At 36.5% G+C, this 26,020-nt stretch overlaps 1 protein-coding gene across 3 annotated transcripts in view; it reads left to right on the top strand.

Annotated features, from left to right (window-relative positions):
- SEPTIN7 (septin 7) overlaps positions 1 to 26,020 on the top strand; it is a 103,180-nt gene that overhangs the window by 53,753 nt on the left and 23,407 nt on the right. For all 3 annotated transcript variants that reach the window (XM_082661911.1, XM_082661910.1, XM_082661909.1), the window contains exons 3-8: positions 2,489 to 2,595; positions 14,219 to 14,319; positions 15,434 to 15,568; positions 21,124 to 21,241; positions 24,251 to 24,343; positions 25,242 to 25,338. In XM_082661911.1, coding sequence (XP_082518037.1) covers positions 2,489 to 2,595; positions 14,219 to 14,319; positions 15,434 to 15,568; positions 21,124 to 21,241; positions 24,251 to 24,343; positions 25,242 to 25,338 — 651 coding nt within the window. The remainder of the gene's footprint in view (positions 1 to 2,488; positions 2,596 to 14,218; positions 14,320 to 15,433; positions 15,569 to 21,123; positions 21,242 to 24,250; positions 24,344 to 25,241; positions 25,339 to 26,020) is intronic.

Genomic DNA, 26,020 nt, shown 5'->3' with positions numbered 1-26,020 from the left:
TGTATTTTATATATAGTAGTGTATATATGTAAATCCCAGTCTTCTGATTTATCCCCCTGACCCCCATAACCATAAGTTTGTTTTCTACTTTGTTTCTACAAAACTCTTATCTCTGTTTTGTAAATAAATTCATTTGTACCCCCCTGTTTTTTAGATTCCACATATAAGAGATATGATGTTTATCTTTCTCTAAAACAGCTATTTTAAAGTCCTCATCTAGCAAGTCCACTATCTGTGCTGCTTCAGGGATGGTTTCTGGGATTTTGTTTTGTTCCTTTTTATGGGCTGTGTTTTCTGTTTCTTTGAATGCTTTGTGATTTGTTGTTGTTGAAAAATATGCGTTTGAAAAAACTCACCCTGCCCTGTCTTTGCAGACTTGGTCATATGTCAGGGCAGATGTCTGATGATTAGCTGGGCATGCTCTGAGCCTAGAGATCCAGCCTAAAGTGAAAGTTTAATGCCTTTTCACAACATTTCTGAGCATGTTTATTGCTTGAGCCTGTATGTGGCTTTCTCAGTTTCCCCTGCATACATGGTTTCTTTTGAATGTCTTAATTCTCCAAGGAGTTTTACCTCAGCGTCTCCTCAAGGCCTTAGGTGGTCTGTTGTGTCTCTCCACCCATAATTTTTTGCTCCAGGCATCTGTAGTTCTCCTGCACTTTAACCAGTGATGCCCAGTGCTTCTCCAACCTGAAATCCCAGTTAGGCAACACTAGTCCTTCTGATAGCCCCAAAGAGGTTAGAATGTTTTATCTGAGTAAAGTCTGCTCTGTTCCTTCTTGTTTGAGGGAATGACGCTGAAAACTCAGCCTCTGTGCACTGGTGCCAAATCGAATCTTGGAGACAGAGTTTCGGGTGAAGTAGAAAGTAATAGCTTTATTGCTTTGCCAAGCAAAGGGGGACACAGCGGGCTTGTGCCTCGAGAACTGTGTGTCCCAACCCAGGAGGATTTGGTGAGGAGTTTTATAGCAATGGTTCAAGGGCAGGGTTGCTTCTAAATGAAAATATTGTAGATACTTCTGATTATCCCCAAGTACTTGGGTTTTATTCTAGTCTTTCCTCCTTTATTCAGGGTTTAAGAGTTTAGAAAGAAGCAGGTATGGGGAACCTATAACTTATTTTCCCATGACTTAGAAATTTCTACGTCTAGAAAAAAGGATATTCTCCCTCATTCAAAGGGAGTAAGCCCAGACCACTACAATGGTTCTTACCTTTCTTTCTTTCTTTTTTTTTTTAAATTTATTTATTTATTTTTGGCTGCTTTGGGTCTTCGTTGCTGCACACGGGCTTTCTCTAGTTGCAGCGGGCAGGGGCTACTCTTCATTGCAGAGCACGGGCTCTAGGCACACGGGCTTCAGTAGTTGTGGCGCATGGGCTCAGTAGTTGTGGCTCACAGGCTCTAGAGCACAGGCTCAGTAGTTGTGGCACACGGGCTTAGTTGCTCCGCAGCATGTGGGATCTTCCCGGGCTAGGGAATCGAACCTGTGCCCCCTGCATTGGCAGGCGGATTCTTAACCACTGTGCCACCAAGGAAGTCACCCGGTTCTTACCTTTCTTGAGAGCCAATATCAAAAGAACTCAACCTATAAATAGAAATAGTAAGGTTAATATTGTGCTATCAGTTATTTAGGCTAAAGATGCCTATTAAACTCACTGAACTATTAACAATAACTAGATTCTTTAACCTGGTGCCATATTAATTGATAATTATTATATGACTTTTAATCTATTTTAACTTTGTATATCCTGAAGCTGTTTATATTTTAGTAAAAAATATCTGTACATTTGGTATGGTGTACTAGACTTGACATGAAGGGTCAGAGAAGAGTATGTGAATCTTAGTGGAAATCGTGTCTTACCTCTCTCCTTTCCTACTTCAGGCAGGAGCATTTTTATAAAAAGTAATTACCCATGATTTTTTGGAGTCTGGTTTATAGAGAAGTACCCTTTATACTTAAGCTGATTGGTATATGGGTAAATTGGAAGTATTTTTTTGTGGTTCACTTTTGTACTAAGATGCATTGTGATTAATTTTTCTTCTTTTTATCAGCAGATTTCTACTTTTTATAGCTGCATGATTTGTTTCCTTGGTCATTCATTGTAATAAACGTTTATACTTTTATTTTTTATTTCACTGAAGCAGCAATATATAATCCAACTGGGATGTTTTCCTTCATGACTAACTTTCATCTTTAGGAATACATTACTGTTAAAAATGGTGACTACAGATACATTACTTTTAGCGAACACAGATGGTAGAATTATAAAGGTAAAAATCCTTGGAAACATGAGTCTAATTTGATAGATAAGAAAATGAAGGCAAAGAATTTATTCTAATAGAGAGTCTTTATAGTATAATTTCTAATGTCACTTCCTTGTCCCACTAAGAAGTACTTGCATAAAAGCAAGTTTGATTATAGCATTGGTTGAATATTTAAGCTTGATAAGGTAGCTGAGTTTAACAGATTTCCACCTCTATTTCTTTTAGGTGAATCTGGACTGGGAAAGTCAACATTAATCAACTCATTATTCCTCACAGATTTGTATTCCCCAGAGTATCCAGGTCCTTCCCATAGAATAAAAAAGACTGTACAGGTATGTATATTGTTAACTGATGATAAGGTGGGGTAATGTTAACAGATACAAAACACATTCTATAACTTATATTGTATTTCCATAGAGGTAGATTTCAAGTTTGACCTTAGCCAATGTAAAGTGGTAAACATGGTTGCTGATAAGAAAGAGAGATTGATTTATTGAGAGAAGTGCAGGTAATTAGAGGAATTTTCTTGATTAGAACCTTATAAGTTTGTCTTGAGGACCCTCCTAGAGAGTATACTGGGATGTAGTAACAGCTGGAGTTATGCTGCATTATGGTAGCTACTTGCTATATGTAGTAGCTATTTAAGTTTGCATGAGTTAAAAGTCAATAAAACTAAAAATTCACTTTCTCAGTTGTACCAGTCACATTTCAAATGCTCAGTAGTCATATGTGGCAAGTGGCTGCCATTTGGGGCAGCACAGATATGTTTCCACCATTGCAGAAAATTCTTTTGGACAGCATAGAGAAAACATGACTCGTGTGGAAGCCATTATTATTTAAATACAGTGTTCTGTATTAGTGAGTGGCATGATACCACATGATAGTTGAATGGCAATAGCAATTTGTTAAGGCTTACAAGCTATGTGTGGTCTAATTTAGTACTTCTCGATCTTTAATGTATATTCAGATCACCTGGGGAGCTTGTTAAATTCAGTTCCTGTTCTAGTAGGTCTGAGGTGGGCTGAGATTCAGTATTTCTAACAAAATCCAAGGTGATGCTCATGTTGCTGGCCCATATAGTGAAGTGCTAGACTCTCTAGCTCTGCATTGTCCAGTACAGTAGCTGGTAGCCACATGTGGCTGTTGAGCTCTTAAAATGTGGGTAGTCCAAATTGAGATGTTATACAAGTATAAAATACACTCCAGATTTTGAAGACTTAGTTTGTAAAAAAGAATATTTCATTAAAAATTTTTATATTGATTACATTTTGCAGTAATGATAATTGGTTATATTGGGCTGAATAAAAATACATTAATTTCACCTGTTACTACTTTCTGAAGTGGCTACTGAAAATTTTAAAATTATGTGGCTCACGTTACATTTTTGTTGGGCAGCACCGCTCTAAACTATTGATTGAAAAAATGTTGATGGATTGATGCAGCACAGAAGCAGAAGAGAAGTGGAGTAAACAGTTCTGGCAGGAGCATGTTTTATTGAGGCAGTGACTCTGGAGCTGGATATTTTATTTCTCCTTTTTAAAGTTTTCTCTGTTTTAGGAATTAAAAAAAATTTTTTTTAATTTATTTACTTTTGGCTGCGTTGGGTCTTCGTTGCTGCGCATGGTCTTTCTCTAGTTGCGGCTCACGGGCCCTAGAGCACACGCTCAGTAGTTGTGGTGTGCAGGCTTAGTTGCTCCGTGGCATGTGGGATCTTCCCGGACCAGGGCTCAAACCCATGTCCCCTGCATTGGCAGGTGGATTCTTAACCACTGTGCCACCAGGGATGCCCAGGAATTTTTAAAATATCCTTCATGGAGCTTGAGATTTCAAATTACCTGCAAATATGTGTTCTGTTGATAAAAACTTGATACTGTACTGCATTGCTTATTTTGTGATGTAGTGAACATTTTAACCCTAAGCAGGAAGATATACTTTTAGCTTTCTTAATTTAAGTATTTAAATCCAGGATTAGTAACTAGGTATGTAGAAATGTTAAGGGAACCCCACAGTGTAGATTCCTAAATTCAGGTATATTTACTGTAAAATATCTGTTAAATATTGATGGTCATGTATCTGCCAGTGGTGTTCTTGGTGATTAGTGCTGGTGAGGAAATTTTCTGAGTCCTCTTTGTAGTTTTAGCACATAGCATAATGCCAGGTCTAGATTAATAATAAAACAACAGTCATTAACATCTTCCAGGTACTATTCCAAACACTTTAGATGCATTTACTTATTTAATTCTTTCAGTAACTTTATGAGGTAAGTGGTATTCTTTTCCCCATTTTACAGATGTGGAAATTGAGGCACAGAGATGGTGATATGCCAAGATCATGTAGTTAGAGTACCAGAACTAGGATACAAATCTAAGCACTCTGGTTTAGTCTGTAGTGTATCAACTGTACTATCTCTATACTGTAGATATTTAATAAGTGTTAGTTTAACAGATTAACCATTTCTTAATAAGTGGATTAGCTTTTCTTTTTAATAATGTTTGGTCCAACAAGTTGTCAGTTTTCTTTGATTTATATTGCCTTTTCCTTTAAAAGCCTTACATATGGAGATAGTTTTCCCAGTTAGGCAATTTAGACAAAATGAAGACAAAATGATTTGATCAGTGAAGTCATCACTTCATAGTTATGTAATATGTGAAAGTTTAGTTTAAAAAAAAAAAAAAACCAGAAAATTAGGTCATAAGGCTGATCTGTCTGATGCTGGCTAGTAAGGAATACTTAAGAGAAGTGGTTTTTTGTTTGTTTGTTTTATTTTTAAAATATCAAATGGTGCGTACGTAATGTTTGCTGTTGCTTATTAGATTTGAATTTTTAAACTGGACTCTGGAGGGTATTGACTGACTGTAGGACTAGGCTTGAAATTCCAGTAAACTGCTTGGTGGATGATGGAAGCCAATTAACTCATAAAAGTTTTGTACCTTACCATGTTTTATTTTGCTTTGTTTAATAAAGGACAATATTTCTAGTTCTCTTGATTCACCCAATGCAGTGATTTTTGCTAGTGTCTGAACAGGTGAAAGTATTGGCACATGCAGTCTAAGGAATTCATCACATAGAAATCTAGTTTAACATGCTCTGCAACAAAAGTATTTGCTCAAACAATGAGAGATTGTTTTACTCCCCCTCCCCCCAACCTAGTTCTTACACTTGTCCACTTTTGGCTTATTCTGCTCTGACCAAACCAACCTCCTTGCTGTTCTTTGAACAGGCTATTCCTACTTCCACCGCAGGGGCCTTCTACTTCTGTTTCTCGCTTGCTTCATAGTTTTCATCAGTTCTCTGCTTAAAAGTTGCTTTCTTAAGGAGCCCTTTCCTGACCACCCTATAAACTCCTTCTAATTCCCACCCCAGGCTCCAAATGTGTAAGCTCTACAAGAGTAGGAACTTCACTTTATTCACTGCTGCAAGCTAAGTTCCTAGAACTGCATCTGTTACACGTTAGCATCCCATGTTTGTTGAATGACTGAACAAACAAGTTTTAAAAATTTATAAGACTTAGTGTTTAGTTGGACTAAACACTATAGTGATAGTGTTTATAAAACGCTATCATAGATTAAGTGGAATAATTTTAAATTTGAGAGTCTTTTGAAATTTTAAATTTGATTATCTTTTTTGAAGTTTTGATTATTTTTATTTTGTCTTGAGCAGAATTTTTTTAATCTAATTTTTTTTTTTTTTTTTTGGCTGTACACGGGCCTCTCACTGTTGTGGCCTCTCCCGTTGCGGAGCACAGGCTCCGGACGCGCAGGCTCAGCAGCCATGGCTCACGGGCCCAGCCGTTCCGTGGCATGTGGGATCCTCCTGGACCGGGGCATGAACCCATGTCCCCTGCATCGGCAGGCGGACTCTCAACCACTGTGCTACCAGGGAAGCCCTTAATTTTTAAGTTGATGTTTAATTTGTGTACTAAAAGGGCACAAATTTAAGCATAGAACTTGATGAGTTTTTATATATGTATTCATATATCCAGTTAACCACAGCCAGATTAAGATATAGTATGTTTCTAGGACCCTGGAAGGCTTCCTTATGCCTCCTCTCACTCAGTATTATACCCACCCCCAAATTAAACACCTTTCTGACTTCTATCTCCATAGATTAATCTTGTCTGTTCTTGAACTTCGTTTAGGTATATTCCTGTCTGATTTCTTTCACTGAAGATTATGTCTGTGGTATTTATTCATGTTGTGTACCTGTAGTTCTTTTCATTGTTGCATAATATTCCACTGCATGAATATATCACAGTGTATCCCCTCTGTTGTAGATAAGCATTTGGGCTTTCACTTTTTGACTAACATAAATATTCTTGTATATATCTTTTGGTGGACATAAGTACTCATTTCTGTTGTGCATGTGTGTGTGCATTAAAGACATTTCGTCATTTCATTTTATTTTCTTTGATTTCTTATGAGATTGAACGTGTCTTTTATACTCATTAATTGTTCAGATTTCATTGAGTGCTTTGACAATCTTAATATTTCCTATCTTTTCCTTCTTAATTTGGAGAAGTGTCTTATCTAGGTAATAGTCCCTTACATTTCAGTCATTGCAGATAATTTCTCCCAGGCTGCCATCTGTTAAAGGTGGTGGGAGAGGCTCTCAGTTTGTCAGAATTCTATTTACATTGGTCTGTCTCCAAAATAATCCTGTCTAAACTCACTTTGCCTTCCTTTTTAAGATAACATTAAGTGTCCTCTTCTATTGTGAATATCTTCCTAGCTCTCCCTGTTTTGAAAACAAAGGAGTAATTAGGACTAAGGGTATCTCTAGTAAGATTTTTAAGACAAAGGCTTGTGTACTACTGTTAAATCTCCCCCCTTTACCAAAAGTGAGACATTAACAGTTGAGAACTGGGTTGATTCTGATTAGAATCCCAGAGAAGTCCTCTTTCCTGACTGTACCATGGAGGTATTCCTTGATATACTGGGAACAAGATGAAGATCATCTGAACTCTTTTCTTCACTTACCCAGGAGAGAACATGACATGTTCCTAGTCATTCAGTGTAGTTAGAGAATAGAATGTAGTTTTTTTTTAGTTGACTGACTTTTCACCAAGCTTGATAATCTAGCAGATGATCTGCTCTTAGAAGCTCTTAAATTCTTTTAGTGAAGAGTGATCCAGAAGTATTACATCTCAGCCCAGGCATATTAGACCAGGAAAAACATACAATCCTGAGTTTCAGAAGGGAAATATCTGCACTTTCCCTGACCTGAAGCCTTTCTGGAACACTTTCAACTGTCAAAAAGAAGAAGAGAAGAAACATCCTGTGATGTGGCAAATAGGGAGTGAAATTTTAATAAAGACCACAATTTCATAATCTCTTCCCTAAGCATTATTTATTTACAAGAGGCTTATATCCTAAAGAAGAAATTCCTTTACATTCACAGTCTTGGAAGGAAGGAGAAACCGTCTACTCTGAGCAGAGAAATGATTCTGAGTTTCCAGTATATTAGTGGTTCTGATTTGAGTGAACTTTCAGTAATAGATAGAAGTCTTCTGAGATTAATTCCCAACCTCCTATCTTTGGCCTTAGGTACCTGAGCTGTGCAGTTCCAAATGTGAGCTGACATTCTAGTCCTGTTGTTCTTTATACCAGTGGTTCTCAAAGTTCAGTGTGTATCACAATCACTTGGAAGCCTTGCTCAAACAGATTGTTGAGTCCCCCTCCCCAGAGTTTTCTGTTTAGTCGGTTTGAGACAGGGCCCAAAGAATTTGCATTTCCAATAAGTTCCCAAACTATGCAGCTGCCAGTCTGGGTACTATACTTCGTGGACCACTCCTCTGTAGTGTTTCTGGACTGCTGCAGACTGGTTTCATCCTATCTCTGTGGGAAGAAAGTAAGAGAGAGAATTGTTTTTCCTTAGTTCTTTCAGAATATTTCAAATTGAATGAAATGGCACTATGTTACTTTCACTTTCATTCATATATATATTTTTTCCCAATAGACTGATTAAAATAAAGTAATAGAAAAAATTGAACACTTGAGCTCTACTTCATATTCCAATCTCAAATATAGGTGCTCAGATTAACAAAAATTTTAAGAAAAATATTACATACAATGTTGTATATATGGTAGCAAATTTTATAATTTTGTTATATTTGAAAATATATCTTATTTCATGTCAGCAAAAGGTTGCCAACTGTCTCCTAGGGAAAGACTGTCCTTTATTCTGAGACTAAATCCATTTCAGTTTCTTTTGTGAAATGACAGTGCTAGTTTTTTTTTTTCAAGTTCTTTGTTGGTAGCCTTATGTTGGTCCCCTTTAAAACTTTTTTTGTTGGTCTGTGAAGTCCAATAAATCACTATTTTAGATTAAATGGGTACAAAAATTTTGGAGGTGAGAAGAAGTGAAAACAGTGAATCCTATCCCTAAGATAACATCTTATGACTCCTTGAAACATTTTTACAGAGTCCAATTAGGAAACTCTCCTGTTGATGTTGGTCCAGTTTTGATAGTTTTTTGAACCAGTCATACACAGAACAGATGACTGAATGCTTGTCTTTTACCAGGTTTGAGGGCTATAAGGATGATGGACACAGAGTTCTCAAGGATGTCACAGTCATATGAAGGATATAGCAAACAATTATGATTTAGTGAGAAAGGTGCTGCTATAGGGTGGTATAGGTGACCTTGGCAAAGTATATTTTAGTGAAATAGTAGGAGTAGAGGGGAAGATGACAGTGGATTGAGAAGTGATTTGTGAGGCAGTGAAGATGGGGGTAGAGCTATGAAGGAAGGGATGAGAGGGAATACCTAGAGGTTGAGTGTAGGGGACAGAGACAGTGGTTTGGAGAATGTTTGTATCCTATGGGGAATCATTCCGTAAGAGATAAGAGATTGAAGTTACAGGGGAAATAGTCTAAATAGTTGTCAAAATGACTCTAAAATGGAAATTGGTCAAATCCCCAGCATAGATTGAGAAATTAGCCTTAGGAGAAAAAGGGATCTATTCCACTGAACAGGAGGGAAGATTCAGTGTTGCTTCAAACAAGTTGGGGATGCTGTTGGGGACCCTCCTACACTGTTGGTGGGAATGTGAATTGGTGAAGCCACTATGGAGAACAGTATAGAGGTTCCTTAAAAAGCTAAAAATAGAGGTACCATATGACCCAGCAATCCCACTCCTGGGCATATATCTGGAGGAACTCTAATTCAAAAAGATGCATGCACCCCAGTGTTCACAGCAGCACTAAGACATGGAAGTAACCTAAATGTCTACTGACAGATGAATGGATAAAGAAGATGTGGTGTATACACACACACACACACACACACACACACACACACACACACACAGTGGAATATTGCTCAGCCATAAAAAAGAATGAAATAATGCCATTGCAGCAACATGGACGGACCTAGAGATTATTATACGAAGTGAAGTAAGTCAGAAAGAGAAAGACAAATACCATATGATATCACTTATGTGGAATCTAAAAAAATGATACAAATGAATTTGTTTACAAAACAGAAGCAGACTCACAGACTTAGAAAACAAACTTATAGTTACCAAGGGGGAAGGGGGGGGATTAATTAGGAATTTGGGATTAACATATACACACCACTATACATAGATAAACAACAGAGACCTACTGTATAGCACAGGGAACTATATTCAATATCTTGTACTAACCTATAATGGAAAAGAATCTGAATATATATATACACACACACACACATATACATACATACATACTTTGCTATACACCTGAAACAATGTAAATCAACTATACTTCAATTTTTAAAGATTAAATAATAAATAGCAACAACGAATTGGGGGTGCTCTCCTCTTCCGGCGGCGGAGATCAAGTGCTTTGCTGAGCATGGTGGCAGAGATTGTAAGGTAGAGCTTGGGAAGAGCCATACTGGGAGGGACATGAGTTGAAGGAGCAAATAAAAGCCATACTGTGAGAGGCATGAGATGAAGGAACAAGTAAAAGGATCATCATATGGCATGGAAATTCCTGTCGAAGTTTATGAATTTTATGGAAAGGTATCTGAGCTGGAAAGGAAAAGAAAGGATTTGGGAGGGGAGGTTGCTAATAGAAAATGAAAGGGACAAGGGAATTAAGATCTCAGTGTAAGGAGACAAGGGAATGAGGTGTAGTGGTTCAGAGAGTGGAAGGCAGAATTAGAATCTTCAGATCAAGTTTCTTTTCAGCTAGTTCTGGGTCTTGATGAGAGGGAAGTAGTCTTTAAGCATAACTATTCTGTTGGTCATTGCATCTTTAAGTTTCTTGTTGAACATAAGTGTTTAAGATGATGTTTGTCTTTTGAGTTATTAAATAATCAAAATAGATTCTGTGTTTGAGCTAAGTGGAATATCACAGGCTGTTCAAGTATCTACTATTCAAGTCTCTGCAGAGTTTTGGCTATAATGCCACCTCCTGAGCAAGTATAGTTGGAGGTAAACTCCTGACAGAAAATTTTAACCCTCTCCTCAAATTTTAATATAGTTAATTAAGTAACACTTTTTATTTATCTTTAAAAAATGACTCAAACATTAAGTTAGAAAAGTATAGTGTATTTAATAGTCTTTCAACAATGGAAGAACTGAAGCCGTATAAACAGTGAAAGTTTGACTTTTTCTTTCTCTCAGCTTGAAAAACTGAAAATATTAGAAGAAAGTGTGGGTTTCTGGAATCTAGGAATCCAAAAGAGCCCTTAATTTATTAATTATACATAGACAATAAAATAGGCTTTAGTTTTATTTTTCAGAGAGAAACTCAGTTGAAAGTGCCCTTGATTCATTCTTTTGGAACTCTGATGCCATAAAATATGCTGATGTGACCTGCTTAAGTAAAGTGCATGGGAAAGTGGCCATTTGGAATAGATTTCTTAAGAAAAGTTTGAAATTCCTGGACTTGAACTAATTTGTTTTCCATGGATCCCATGAGGATACTTGCAAAACCAGATGATAGGATACAGTTGGATCCTATGAATGGCACTAGTTTACAGTTATGTTTTCTGGATTTCTTCCATATGTTGCCGGCGTCTTTGTATTTGACCATGTATGGATACACAGAATTTCATAGGCCAAAGAAGAAAAGAAGCTTTATAAACAGACTCGTTAAAGCATATAAAATACAGATATTCATTTTTCTTGTCATTTCAATAAACAGTTAAGTTGTTCAACTAATTTTTTTTAAACAAGGAAACAAAAATCTTAAAATTTAAGCTGTTATGGTGTGTGATTAGTATACAATCTAGTACTGAAGGTAGAAATGGGCTTTGTTTGGTAATAAGGGAACCAGAAATGGTTTGGAGTAAAATCAGGAGATGATTCATGTAGAACAGTTACATTTTGCATCAGTTCTAATATACAGTACTGTGTCATGTAGAAGAATTGTTAGGTGAAGAACTGGTATGATTACTTTGGATATTTCTGCTTCAATGACAGTTACCATAAATGAATAACCTGGTTTTTTTTGTTTATTTGGTTTTTTTTTTTGCGGTACGTGGACCTCTCACTGTTGTGGCCTCTCCTGTTGCGGAGCACAGGCTCTGGACGCGCAGGCTTAGCGGCCATGGCTCACAGACCTAGCCGCTCTGCGGCATGTGGGATCTTCCCGGACCAGGGCACGAACCCGTGTCCCCTGCATTGGCAGGTGGACTCTGAACCACTGAGCCACCAGGGAAGCCCCTTTTTTTTTTTTAAATGGAGATATAATTGACATATAACCAGATTGTCATTTTTAACTATAGAGGACCACCAGATATATAGAATGTGAACTTCCTAAGCCATATGAAGTAATATCACTTAATTTTTTTTAGTTTTGATAATCTGCCCTAATGAGTCTGATTATTTCTGCAGTTATTTGGTTTCCCTCATATTATTACAGTAAGCTGATATTAGACAAACGGTATCATCTCAGCTATGTGGTGTGAAACAGTGGTCTCCCAAGCAGTGTTGCAACCATTGTTGATATTGAATATGACCAGAAAATATTAGAACCCTTATTTATTTATTTTATTATTATTTTTTTTTTTTGCTGTACGTGGGCCTCTCACTGTTGTGGCTTCTCCCATTGCGGAGCACAGGCTCCGGACGCGCAGGCTCAGCGGCCATGGCTCACGGGCCCAGCCGCTCCGCGGCATTTGGGATCTTCCCAGACTGGGGCACGAACCCGTGTCCCCTGCATCAGCAGGTGGACTCTCAACCACTGCACTACCAGGGAAGCCCAGAACCCTTATTTATTGATGTTTACTTTTTTAATTTATGAGAAATTGACACTAATATTCAATGTTCAGATTGCCAGTTGTGTATGTTTGGTAGGTAAATAAACATATTTGGGATGTTTAAAATTTTCACTGATAGTTTACACTAGGATCAAAGCAGTCTGAAGACCATTGGTCTAAAAGATAAGAGCTTTGTCCCTTATTTGTCTAAAAGATTGGAAGCCTCGCCAAATCTCAGGCAGTATTTTCAGTTTCAGCAAGTTTCTTTTTTGATAATACTCTTTTAACAAAATAATTTTTGATTTCTATCAGCCTTCACTGTCCAATTCAGTACTCACTAAACCACATGAAGTTATTTGAATTTAAGTTAATTCAAGTTAAATAAAATTAAACATTCAGCTCCCCAGTTGCTCTAGTCACATTTCAAGGGGTAAGTAGCCACATGGACAAGCAGCTACCATATTGGATAGTGTAGACAAAGAACGTTTCCATCATTTCAGAAAGTTCTATTGGACAATGCTGCTATATACTTTCTTGCTCAGCAGTCTTAGTCTCAACTCCTCATCCATCAGCTAACATCTGTAAGAAAATGTCAAAGGGAAATGGAAAGACATCATCATTTCTGTAATCTCTAAAGGTGAACCAAACTTTTTCTACCCAGAAATTAGCCGCTCTTCCTTTCCAAACACTGTTAACCAACATAAATAGTTGAAGTTGCTTTTCATGTGATTACCTTTCCCTCTTAGGTCTAATAGTACTTATTGGTACAATAATTTGTACCATCTTATGGCTTGTAGCACTCAAAGTTTGAGTATAATTCTTGCCTTTTAAGTTAGCCTATCAGCATAATTGAAACCTCTAGTTTTAATAAACACTTGATATAAATTGAATGAAAGCCTATCTTTATCTAGGAGAATGATTCCCCTTTTCTGTTTGAATCAGTGTTTGCTTTATGTAGCAGCGGGGTATGCCCAAGATGAATGATTTTTACATTCTAAAACAGAGTTTGGGGTTACAAAAATATCTTAGACTGTAGGAGGAAATGTTGTTACTGTTTTTAAGTCCAGTACCTTTTCTCAAATAGAAGGTTTTTACAAATTCTAAAGAGAACTGAAGATTTTAATCAGAGTTAGTAGGGTTTTACCCTACCAGAATACATTGTTTTTCAATGCCTTGACCTTTGCTGATTGCTTTGGCCTGAATGTACAGTAACACGTTTGAGAAGAGAATTGTATCTTAGCCATAATGTAAACACAGTGTAAATAATTACAGCCATGCTGAGAAAGATTTGCAAATGGTAATAAGTTCACTTGAGTAATTGGTTTGGACTGAACTAGATGGAGATAGTCCAGGAAAACGTTTACTGCAAATGGTAAATTAAATGTATTTGTCTGATTAATTACATTTGATCTCTATGAATTACTTAATCATTCAAGCACATTGTTTATTTGTATTATTAGATGTGCATTTAGGTTACATAAGTATTGTATGGCTTTAGTAATTAATATTATTTTATCAGTTCCTGTTTTCCTTCTCTGTACCAACAGTGAGCCGTAAACGCACTATTTACATATGTGCTTTTCTTTTAAATAACCAAGACTTCTAACAGTAATTGATTCTAAAGAAAGTGTGTGAGTGAGTAGATTTAGTTTGCAAAAAGCTTCCCATTTGGTTTTGATTAACACTCATCTCCCTACCTCTTACGTTGTAGGAAACCAAGGATATAATGTATGGTATTAATATCTGTACCAATGACTTTTACAGGTGGAACAATCCAAAGTTTTAATCAAAGAAGGTGGTGTTCAGTTGCTGCTCACAATAGTTGATACCCCAGGATTTGGAGATGCAGTGGATAATAGTAATTGGTAAGAAGGGTTTGTCACTGCTGCTTTCCACTGCATTTGGGGATGGGGGTGGTTAGACATTTTTACCTTAACATTTTAAAGCTTCTCATCTTAGCGAAGGTCACTGAACTTTATGTAACATGACTTGGGTTCATATATCAACTTCGCCACTTGTCATGTTGCTTAACTTCTTTGAACTGATTTCCTCTTCTATAAAATGAAGATAACACCTTTCATAGAAGTATTTTGAAGACAGATTCTAAAACATAGATAAAAGAATTCTCATTATTATAAGAAACTTGCAACTTTTCATTCTTTACTATAATTTTATCCATTTTCTATCACATCCTAATTTAAACCTTCAGGTTTTCCATAAGTTGTAAGTGAATAAAACACCCATGGCTTTCTAATTGGAAACAATATCTTAGTAGCTTATAAAAAATATTTTAATTTTTCTTTGAGTTCCACACTGTTTTTTTGTTTTGTTTTTATTTATTTGGCTGCGTTGGGTCTTTGTTGTGGCATGCGGGATCTTCGTTGGGGCACGTAGGCTTCTCTCTAGTTGCGGCAAGTAGGCTCTAGAGTGCGCAGGCTTAGTTGCCCCAACGCATGTGGGATCTTAGTTCCCCAACCAGGAATCGAACCTACTTCCCCTGCATTGGAAGGCGGATTCTTAACCACTGGACCACCAGGGAAGTCCCAAGTTCCACATTGTTTTTTGAAATAAATTTCTGTCAACTTTTGAAACACCTAAGTAACCGTTCATTATGAGGTTTCTGTATTGTTTAATCTTTTTATTTGAAATATAAAACTCTTTGAATATAATTTTTCATATTGTAAAGTGTCTTGGCATTGATATACTTATTAATGCAAGTAATATGATAATTTAGTTGTGTCTGACTCTAAACAGTTTCTTCTGTTTGGAAAGTTTAGAAATAATGAATCAAGATTTATTCAACATAATTTATATGTTTTTAAATCAGTATATGTAGAATAATTTGAGGTGTTTTTTTCCATTGGTTACATAGGTTTTGTGTATTTAAAAATATTGATTATTGCCCTTTAACAGAGTCATCAGTTGTATGTTCATATGTAGAATTACAACTTAATTATTTTATTTATCTGCATTCTACAGCTGGCAGCCTGTTATCGACTACATTGATAGTAAGTTTGAGGACTACCTAAATGCAGAATCTAGAGTGAACAGACGTCAGATGCCTGATAACAGAGTGCAGTGTTGTTTATACTTCATTGCTCCTTCAGGACATGGGTCAGTACCTTGATGCTTCTGATAACCTTTTTTGTTGTTGTTTTATTATTACTCATCTTTGGGTGCATATTTTAGTAACCCTCATCTCTGTGGAGTACATTTAACTTTACCAGTTGTAAAGTTCCAAATTCCATATAAAAATGGCTTATAGGAAGCCTTTTTTTAAGTCCTAGACAAACTAACAATGATTTTACTTAGTTTGTCATGCATAAGACTTTACCTGCTTCATGGAAAGGAATATTGTTTCCATCATGTTTGGTGTCTCAGTGTGGCTAATTTAGCTTTCTTTTTGACCAATCTGCCACTAATTGAACGATCAAATAAGGAGAAACAGCCATCAAAATTAGCTAGACATATTCTAAGAAACTCCAAAGATGTTATTTACTATAGATCTGGTAGAGAAGGCTGCAAAAAAAACTTAAATACCAAGGTTCTCATGTGCCATTTTTTTCTTCACTAAATCTACTTGTCTTCTTGTTTCACCTTAGCTGTCACAGTCAAATTGTTTAAGTATCATATCATCAGTACTAACCTTCTACTTATTAGGAGTTAAAATTAAGATCTGAGTATCTAGACATTTATCTGATCTGATCTGTTAGTATGGCCGGCCTATAATCCTTGTTTTGTTGTTTGTATTTCTTTGTCATTTTGAGTAGATATGTGGGTCATTGTCAACTGCAGATGTTCGTAATTACTCTTCTTTCATCTTTGGATAAATGACTCAGCATAACTCAGCCACCTGATGATTGTAACTCCACCATCTCTCCACCAGAAGGAACTGGACTGTTTTATAGCATCAGACTAAATAGTATTAAGTCATCTAACACCCAAATTACAGTAGTGTAAACCAGTTCCTTCAAAAGAGTACCTTTCTCTTCTGTTTTTTGCTTTTTTCTTCACCTTTTGCTAGATAGGCTAGTGCCCATTATCACCATCTTGGCTGAGCAGAAAGCCTTAATTATTTAGATTACCATTTTTGCACTGTCTGACTGTAGTGGTGCAAATGTTTCTTCTTTTATTTCCAATATTATTCTACAGTATTCTCAGAAATTTACATATTTAAAGCACAAAATTGACTCATCTACTTAAAAGACTCAAAAAAAAAATTCTCAGAAATACCACACTGTATGGCTTTTTCTGTGTCCTTGTTAGCGTCTTCCTGAATTTATATATATACATATTTTATCATTCTAGTTTAACTTGTTAGGGCTTTTTCCTGGAAGCCAACAGGGTAAAATCTTAACCTGCAGTTAAGTCAATAGAAATTTGTCAGTTTATATCCAGTTTTATTATTTTAGATCTTTTGGACTCTCACCAAGATTTGGTAATTCTCATGAAATCACATTTCTCTTATTCCCTGTGGGAAAATATATTTCTTAAAATTGCATGGGAAATACGATTTTTTTATTTAAAGAAAAAAATTTGAAATTATGTGGAGTGGCTTTGGGCCATTTCTTGTTTGTCACAAGGGATGGGAGTTCCAAATTTTAATTTCTTATGTATAAAAATATGATTTTGAGTAGTTTCTCAGCTTAACTATTTTTAGAAATGGAGCAAAGTTTTGCCCATTGGTATGTGCTACTATGGATTAAGTGAAAGAATATGACACTGAATTTTCCGTAGAGAGTTCCAAATTCCCTGCTCACTACATAGTGAAATTCCAGGCAACATAATAGATGAATTAGGACCTTTCTGTCTTATCTGGGTAATCCCTGTATTCCCTTTTTAAACGTACTGTTTTTGGAGTAAATATAAATTGGTGCAACAGCGTATTTTCAGTGTCCCCCATCTCACCCCACCAATTGTAGTCACTGAACAAAGGGTTAATTTATGATTTCAGCTGTTGTTGCTTCATTTTCTTTGTTCAGTGATTGGTAACTGACTTGGAACTTGAATTTTGTTTTGTTTTGTTTTGTTTTTAATTTATTTGGTTGTGCCAGGTCTTAGTTGTGGCAGGTGGGCTACTTAGCTGCGGCTCACCAGCTCCTTAGTTGCAGCTTGCCGGCTTCTCAGTTGTGGCTTGCCAGCTCCTTAGTTGCAGCATGTGAACTCTTAGTTGTGGCGTGCATGTGGGATCTAGTTCCCTGACCAGGGATCGAACCTGGGCCCCCTGCATTGGGAGCACAGAGTTTTATCCCCTGTGCCACCAGGGGAGCCCCTGAACTTGAATTTTATTTATTTATTTATTTATTTGCGGTACGCGGGCCTCTCACTGTTGTGGCCTCTCCCGTTGCGGAGCACAGGCTCCGGACGTGCAGGCTCAGCGGCTGCGGCTCACGGGCCCAGCCGCTCCGCGGCATGTGGGATCTTCCCGGACCGGGGCATGAACCCGTGTCCCCTGCATCAGCAGGCGGACTCTCAACCACTGGGCCACCAGGGAAGCCCCCGAACTTGAATTTTTAAATGGTGTTTTTACAAACTTTTTGAATGTTGATTGCCACTTTGAAAAAACAGTGTCACTTAGTGAGTTTTATATAGTTTTTTTCCCTTAGAAATATATATATGTATGTATATTTAATAAATACTTGTCATTTGCCCTCTAGTCATTTTACTTATTTTGCTGTAGGCTTTGAGGTTAAATAGTCTTTTCCCTCTAATTCGGGTTTATCTTCTAGAAATTCTAAAAAGGACTTTCCATTGTGTAAAGAAAACATTTAAAAACTAAATTTGTTGGAAAAGATGACCTGAAATAAAACTAAATGGACAGAGGAAAAATTTCAACCGGAATGTAATCTACTGTGAAATAAGTGTTTTCTGCTGTTGACATTTTGTATGCTTCTGAAATTTGTATTCTAATTTAAAAGGGCGGAAAGATTTTATCGGGGCTTTAATAAAGGTTACATTTAAAGTTTGATTTTTTTTTTAACTGATTTAAATGTACTTCAGCCCTGTTGTTTTATATTTGAGAAGCTGACTTCCCCAATTTCCTTGTCACGGCTATTTTCAAGCATCTTTCTCTTTAAAAGTTGAAATAATATAATGTTCTGCAAATGTTGTTTTAAGTGTAAAATCTTGTTAACTTGGATTTTGATTTTAATATTTTATATTAAATGCTTTTATGATTTATTAAAATTTTAGATTAACTGATTCTGTCACCGGCTTAATGAGGTGGTAGTGGTGGTAATTTAAATTTGTCATGAGTGTAATCTGGAAGGTGAACCCTAAAAATTTACAAATCTGAGATTGATTGACTGGGCCATGGCTTTTATCTTTAGTGTCATGATGTAATGATTGATGAAACAATCAAAACTTAAATTTTTTCTCAAAAATTGAAAGGTTTTTCAGTTAGCACTAGTGAGGTAAGGGTGCTATTTACAGATAAATATAGTATTATTCCAGCCACACACTCTTTTCTGAAGTTTTTTCTGTAGTGTTCTCTGAATGCCAAGATCAAAATTCAGAGGATTTAAGACGAGAATTAGAATTGGAGGTAGCTATCTTATTTCTCTGTATCTGCCTTCCTGCCTCCTTACCCCATCTTTCTGCCAGTCAGTGTCACTACCACAAAGAAGTATATAGTATGATTTGTTAGTGAAAAGGAATACCTTATTAGTCTCTGGACCCCCAATACGCCCAACATTATATATATATTAAACTATAGTACTCTAAGAGAACGCTAAGAAGGGCTTTCTCTTTATTTTAAAATATTAGTCAATAAAATTTATAATGAAATTAGATCTTTATTCCATTTTCCTCATGTTTTATAAAAGTTAAGGAATACCACACTTCGGCACAAAATATTGCTGTTACCTTCATTTATTTTTGTAGAATATTAATTTTTAGTCTACAGTGTATTCTAGATGTGAGGAATAGCAGGTTTTTATTTAAAGTTATTCAAAGATGTAAGGAAAACCACAGCAACTTACTTTTTTAGTCAACAGATATTGGATACCTTCTCAAGTACTGACACTGTATTAGATATAAGGGATACAGATGAATGAGACAAAGGCCTTGCTTTTGAGGATCTTCTAGTGAGAAGATGGGAAAACCAAATACATAAGTAAGCAGTTACTATGTGGCAAATTGAGTGTTGTGATCCCTTAGAAAGATGCCTAGTCTTAGGTTAGAGAAGAATTCCCAGAGGAAATGAGGATAGTAAGCTAGGTCCTAAAGGATGACTAGGAATTAGGCAAGCCAAGTAGAAGGGGGATGGGAATGGAGTGTGTTCCAGGCAAAGGCAGTAGTAGCTTATGGCCAGAGATCAAAGTATGGTGCTTTTAAGGAATTGTGAGAAGTTCAAAAAGGCTGGCACGTTGGAAGTAGGAGGTAGCAAAAATGCTAAGGGATGCTAAGAGATGAGGACAGCTGGAGAGGCTATGTTTTCACAGGGCTTGTAGGCCACACTAGCTAAGGAATCTGGCTTTAGTAAGGTTTTTAGTCAAGGAATGACCTGATGATCAGATTTGGATTTTAGAAAAACCATTCTGACTGCAGTGTGCATGGTTTGGAGAGATAGATTCTTGTCATTATCCATACTAAAAGTATACTTTGGTGGCCTGAATCAAAGTAATGGAAATGGAGATAAATATATAAATATCTTTATTTGTTCAGCAGGTCCTGGGGAACCTTTGGAATTGAGGATTAGAGGAAGGAGGAATTCTGGGTTTCAGACTTGAGTAATTGGGTGGATTGTAGTGCTGTTCACTGAGATAGAAAGCACAGAAGGGGAGGGAAAACGTGGGAGCTCAGATGAGCTTTTGATTTTGAGGTGCTAAAATGGGATATCCGAGTAGTATTTCCACTGGGTGGACACAAGCCTGGAACACAGGAGTGAGATCTGAGCTGGGTATAAAGACTCGGGAGTCATTGACCCATAGAGGATAATAGAAGTCATTGTAGTTAATGATAAGCTTACAGAATGCAGAGTGAGAAGAGAAGACCTTCTAGAGAATTCTGAGGAATGTACCTATTAAGGAGACTAGCTTACAAAGAGGATCCTGAAAATTACCCTAAGTGAACAGCTTGTGAGGGAGTAATGTCAATGCTGCATAATGGGCAAATTAAAAAATACTGGTACACACCACAGTATTTATGAGTTGGCTGCTGCTAATTAATTTGCAGCATGGTAGTATTTGGTGACCTTCTTGAAAGTATAATGGCAAAGTGGAGGCAGCAGTTAGAGTGTAATAGGTAAAAGGGATGAAGAAGATTCTCTTTTGAGCTTCTTCTCTGAGAAATATAGTTGGTAGCAAGAAGTGAAGGAGGACTAAATTTTTCATTTAAAAACAAAACAAAGATTTCCCAAGTTTTGAGTAGTAAATGTAGAGACCGCTGTAGGAAAGCCTATTAGGAGCCTTCCTGGTTTTTCTAATTCTTCTTTAGGGCCCAAACCCTATGACCAGGGTGTTAAAAGACAGGAGTCAAAGCCTTCTTAGCCACTCCAATGCTTCTTGAAATCCTGTTCTTCCTAACTGTTGCTGGGCCAATACACCTTCAGGGAGTGTTTCTGATGAGTAAGTAAAGTAGTTCCAATGTATGTAATTTAACATTGGGATGTGAAGAATCTCTTCTCCCAAACTGATCAATCCAGTCATATTAAATATTGTGTATTTCAGACTTAAACCATTGGATATTGAGTTTATGAAGCGTTTGCATGAAAAAGTGAATATCATTCCACTTATTGCCAAAGCAGACACACTCACACCAGAGGAGTGCCAACAGTTTAAGAAACAGGTACGTAGAATGAGTTTGAACTCTTGGGTTTCTAATATCATTCATGTAATTTGCAGTTTTTCGTATTTTCAGTATAATGTGTTACAGTGTATTCCTCTTGCTACTTTACTATATGGTTGTTTACAGTGTATTAAAAATAACTCTTGAAAATAGTCTTCTGCTTTAGTTTTCTCCTAGGAGCCCATAAGTATTATCATATGCCCTTATCCTTTCAATTTAAATAGGCTATTTTAGGTGTTTCCGTATAGCTTCCACCAGCACCCCTCCCACACCCTTTAGAATTACTTTCCTAGACTGAATTCCCAGGAACAGGATTACTTTTTGAAAGGGTATGATTATTTTATCTCCCTCCCCCACCTACCCATTTTGTCATGGTGCTTTCCCAATAAAACAATCAAATTCGTTTTATAATGGGTATATTTGTTCCAATGTCTTGCCAGCATTGTTTGTCATTTTTATTTTTAAAACTTTTTTGGAATAATGTGGTACCTAATTTGATTTAATTTAATTTTCCAGAAAAGCTGAACACTTTAAAGCAGGGGTTTATTTTTCCCTCATTGTTGTGTTTGGTTTACTATATATTATATTTTATGAAATGTAGGGTCAGTTTCTGGAACTATTGTACTTTCCTATTCCACTTTCCTATTCCACTTTCCTATTCCAATTTCCTATTTTTAAGTTTTAGGCCAGTTTTCTGTCTTTTAAACTGCAGCTATGTTGTATAATATTTTTAAACAGATGTTAGAGTTAATTATCTCTTATTGTCCTTATAGTCCCCTTTGTAACAAGATACTTTGGTTCTTCACCTTTTTCAGTATGAATTTTAGAATAACTTGAAACCTATTACAAAAACAAAAGCCCGTGGAAATTTGCTTTGAAATTGTGTTAAATCTGTATAAATTTTGATAATGTTTTAGTGTATCATTTTTACTACATATATCTGGTATTTCTACCAGGAGTATATGTTTTTATTTTATGCTTATTCACTCCATTTTTATTTTGTAATGTGCTGTTTCTAAGTTCAAGTACTAATCATATAATAACATTTCTCCTCTTCTGTCTTGATTTGTATGTATCTTGATTTGTATTTGTTCTAAGAACTAAGAGATAAAGACGAATAAGCAATGATCTCTACTTCCGGATTGGTCACATTGTAGGGTTGTACAATTTTCTTTTTCTTTGTTTATGCTTTTAAAAAACTTTTTTTAAAATACATTTATTTATTTTATTTATTTACTTTTGGCTGTGTTGGGTCTTCGTTGCTGCACACGGGCTTTCTCTAGTTGCGGCAAGCGGGGGCTACTCTTTTTTTTTTTTTTTTTTTTGTGGTACGCGGGCCCCTCACTGCCGTGGCCTCTCCCGCCGTGGAGCACAGGCTCTGGACGCGCAGGCCCAGCGGCCACGGCTCACGGGCCTAGCCGCTCCGCGGCATGTGGGATCCTCCCGGACCGGGGCACAAACCCGTGTCCCCTGCATCGACAGGCGGACTCTCAACCACTGCGCCACCAGGGAAGCCCGGGGGGCTACTCTTCGTTGCAGTGCACGGGCTTCTCATTGTGGTGGCTTCTCTTGTTGCAGAGCATGGGGTCTAGGGCATGCGGGCTCAGTAGTTGTGGCTCGTGGGCTCTAGAGCGCAGGCTCAGTAGTTGTGGCGCATGGACTTAGTTGCTCCGCGGCATGTGGGATCTTCCCAGACCAGGGCTCGAACCCGTGTCCCCTGCATTGGCAGGCAGATTCTTAACCACTGCGCCACCAGGGAAGCCCTAAAAAACGTTTTTAACCAAGGGTGTTGATCAGAGTCGTCTAGAGAACTTTTTCAAAATGAGTTACTGGAGCATATTTCTACCAGTTGGTTCTGTAGGTTAAGATAGGGCTTCTGTATTCATTATTTTGAAGATGCTCACTCAGGCCATTTTAATATACAACCTCTGACTAAGAACCACTGCTCCTAGAGCTAGCTGCTAGTGTTCCTTTCTTCTTCTAGTCATGTATTTGACATCTCATCGTTTATCTTCTTGGGTTTTTTTGTATATAGACATATATAACTCAATTGTAAAAAATATGTGGTCCTGTTTTTCTCAGTGGCAGTTTTACTTCTGTCTGGTTTAGTAACTGTGTTGCACATTTTGTTTACGTTCCCTTTACTGCTGCTGGGGACCCCGGCAGTGAGAGAAGCGCTGAACTACCAGTACAGGCAGGGAGCTAGCTATAGGTATATTAGCCATCAGTTTGTTATGAGTTTGAATAGGGTAGGTATTCAACATTATTTAGATGTCTGTATTCTTATTAGAATTTGGAGTGATTTTGGACAAGATAATTTAATTTGAACTAGGTCATTCTGATGCTATTAATAAGTTTGTCTTTCTTTTTTCTGCACTCTCATTGATTATTATTATAAACTCATTAGCTTCTTAATTTCCAGGGCATGTTTTCTCCCTGTGTGCTTGCTTGATCTTATATGTGTTGCTCCTTGATTTGTGTGCATGCACACGTACATGCAAGGATATTTTCTGATAAGTGTGCACTTTGTTTTTCCTGGAGCCAATGCTATACTTAATTTTCCTTACCTTTGCTAAATTCTACTAAAAATTTTAGGTGAGTTTAAGCTTTGTTGATTCAGATGAATAAAACAGTTGGTAAGAGTTTATCTAGAGGAAGTATCTCAGTCATTATAAATAAATGACCTAAAGCCATTAGAGTAGAAATCAGCTAGAGAAATCCCTTTCTGGGTTCTTACATCATTTTTAGAACTCTTTTGGTTATAACCATATGACTTTTAACACTTCTGCAATAATTGGATTTTGAGAATGGTACTTTTATATATCAACTTTATGGTTAAAAAAAAGACTAGCATAGTACTTTGGTTTTAGATGACATTTTGCATCATTGAAAAACAGTAAAGGAACTGGAACTGAGGACTCAGGAGTTTAAGAAGAGTATAATAAAAATAAGGCTACTGTACTAAAATTACGTGTGATGCTCTTTTGCTGACTTCCTCTTTCATTTTAGATAATGAAAGAAATCCAAGAACATAAAATTAAAATATATGAATTCCCAGAGACAGATGATGAAGAAGAAAATAAGCTTGTTAAAAAGATAAAGGTAGGTTCATTCCCATACATATACTAAAATGTTTTAGGGACTTAAAAATACTATAATAGCTGCTGGAAAGACCAAAAATATCAGTGTTTTTAAACAGTTGACTTACAAACTAAATAGAGAGGTTATTCAGTATTGAATTCAACTTTATGATTAACTTTGTTGTTTGGCTATTATGTATCATAAAGCATTATATGGAATAGAGAGATGAATAATGTAATTCTTGTCTTCATGTGGTTTTCAGTTAACTGATTTGATATTTTATAATTTTCCCCCTAAAAACAGATAATGGGAAAGAAAAGGGGGACGTAATAAGAAGGGAAAGGATTTGTTCTTAAGCACTGTTATGCTTAATCTTTGTTTTAAGACCAAAAATATGTTTTCTTTTGTCCTTTCATAAGAATCAACCAAAAATCTATACCGACATAATTTTCTGTATTTTTAAATTATAGTGGTTTCCTAAGTACCCTGGACCTAAAAATGATGTACTGACTAATGGCATTCTCTGCCTCCAGGGCTGTTAGGGTTGGTTTGTGATCAGGTAGGCAAGCTAGCCACAAGCCTCATTTTTTTCCTCTAACTGCTAATATATTTTTTATCCTTTTTAATTTTTCCAATATGGGGCAGCTTCTTTTTGGAATGTTTTAACAAATAATTTGATCAGCATATGCCTTAGTATTCTTAAATTTTCAGTGAAAATATTTTATTTATTGTTTACATTGGTGACAATACCATATAATGGCATTTTACTAAATAGTAATTGAATGGCCTATAAAAATGAATGCAGAAACTGTCGGGGTAATAATTGTTTTTGCTTATCTGTTGAGTAATGTAACTTCTTTATTATTGAATTTGTGAGGACTACAGAGATATATTTGAACAAGAGTACTTTGTTTTATAGGACCGTTTACCTCTTGCTGTGGTAGGTAGTAATACTATCATTGAAGTTAATGGCAAAAGGGTCAGAGGAAGGCAGTATCCTTGGGGTGTTGCTGAAGGTAAGGTTTTCTTCAGTGAATGGCTTTCTATAAGATCTCACAAATGTGATTAAAAATATTTGTATTTATAGTAAGTAGTATGATGTGCATACTGCATTGATACAGTCTAGATTTTCAAAGATAGTTCTGAATTCAGTTTCACTGAGTCTCATTTCCTCAAGTTTCTCAGACCTTGTGTCCTACTAAGTCAGGCAAGTACGTGTTAAATCTTAACGGTGTAGTACTTTAGAAGCCACTTGTCAGTACCCACCCTGCCACCTCTGCCTCACCATTAAGTCTATTCCTGTTTTTTTGTTTGAAAACTCTTACAATGCAGGAGTTCTTTACGTGGGGACCAAAGATTGCTTCCAAGGGATCTAATAAACCTTCTGAAATTGAGAACAGTTTTGGAAAAGGCCTGTCACTTTTATCTGAGTCTCAGATGGGTCTGGGACCCTCAAGAATGAGAACTGTCAGAAGCTCAATTAAAACATTCACAGTTTCTTTTCCTCAGGGCAGAAGTCACCTTTTTTGGCATCACATCTTTAGAGCAAAAAGATTTCATTATTAAGAGATCCTCTACTAATTTTTTAAGGAGTGTTAAACAACAATAACATCAATTCTCAACAAGGCCTTCTTGGCAATAGACATGTTTCCCCAAATTTGTGTTTATTATACTGGTTTTACTAATATTTAATCTTCT

This window comes from Grampus griseus, assembly GCF_964374135.1.
Source record: "Grampus griseus genome assembly, chromosome: 9".
Lineage (NCBI taxonomy): Eukaryota > Metazoa > Chordata > Mammalia > Artiodactyla > Delphinidae > Grampus > Grampus griseus.
The sequence above is the reverse complement of the archived record's forward strand: the minus strand, read 5'-3'. Positions and strand labels throughout refer to the sequence as shown.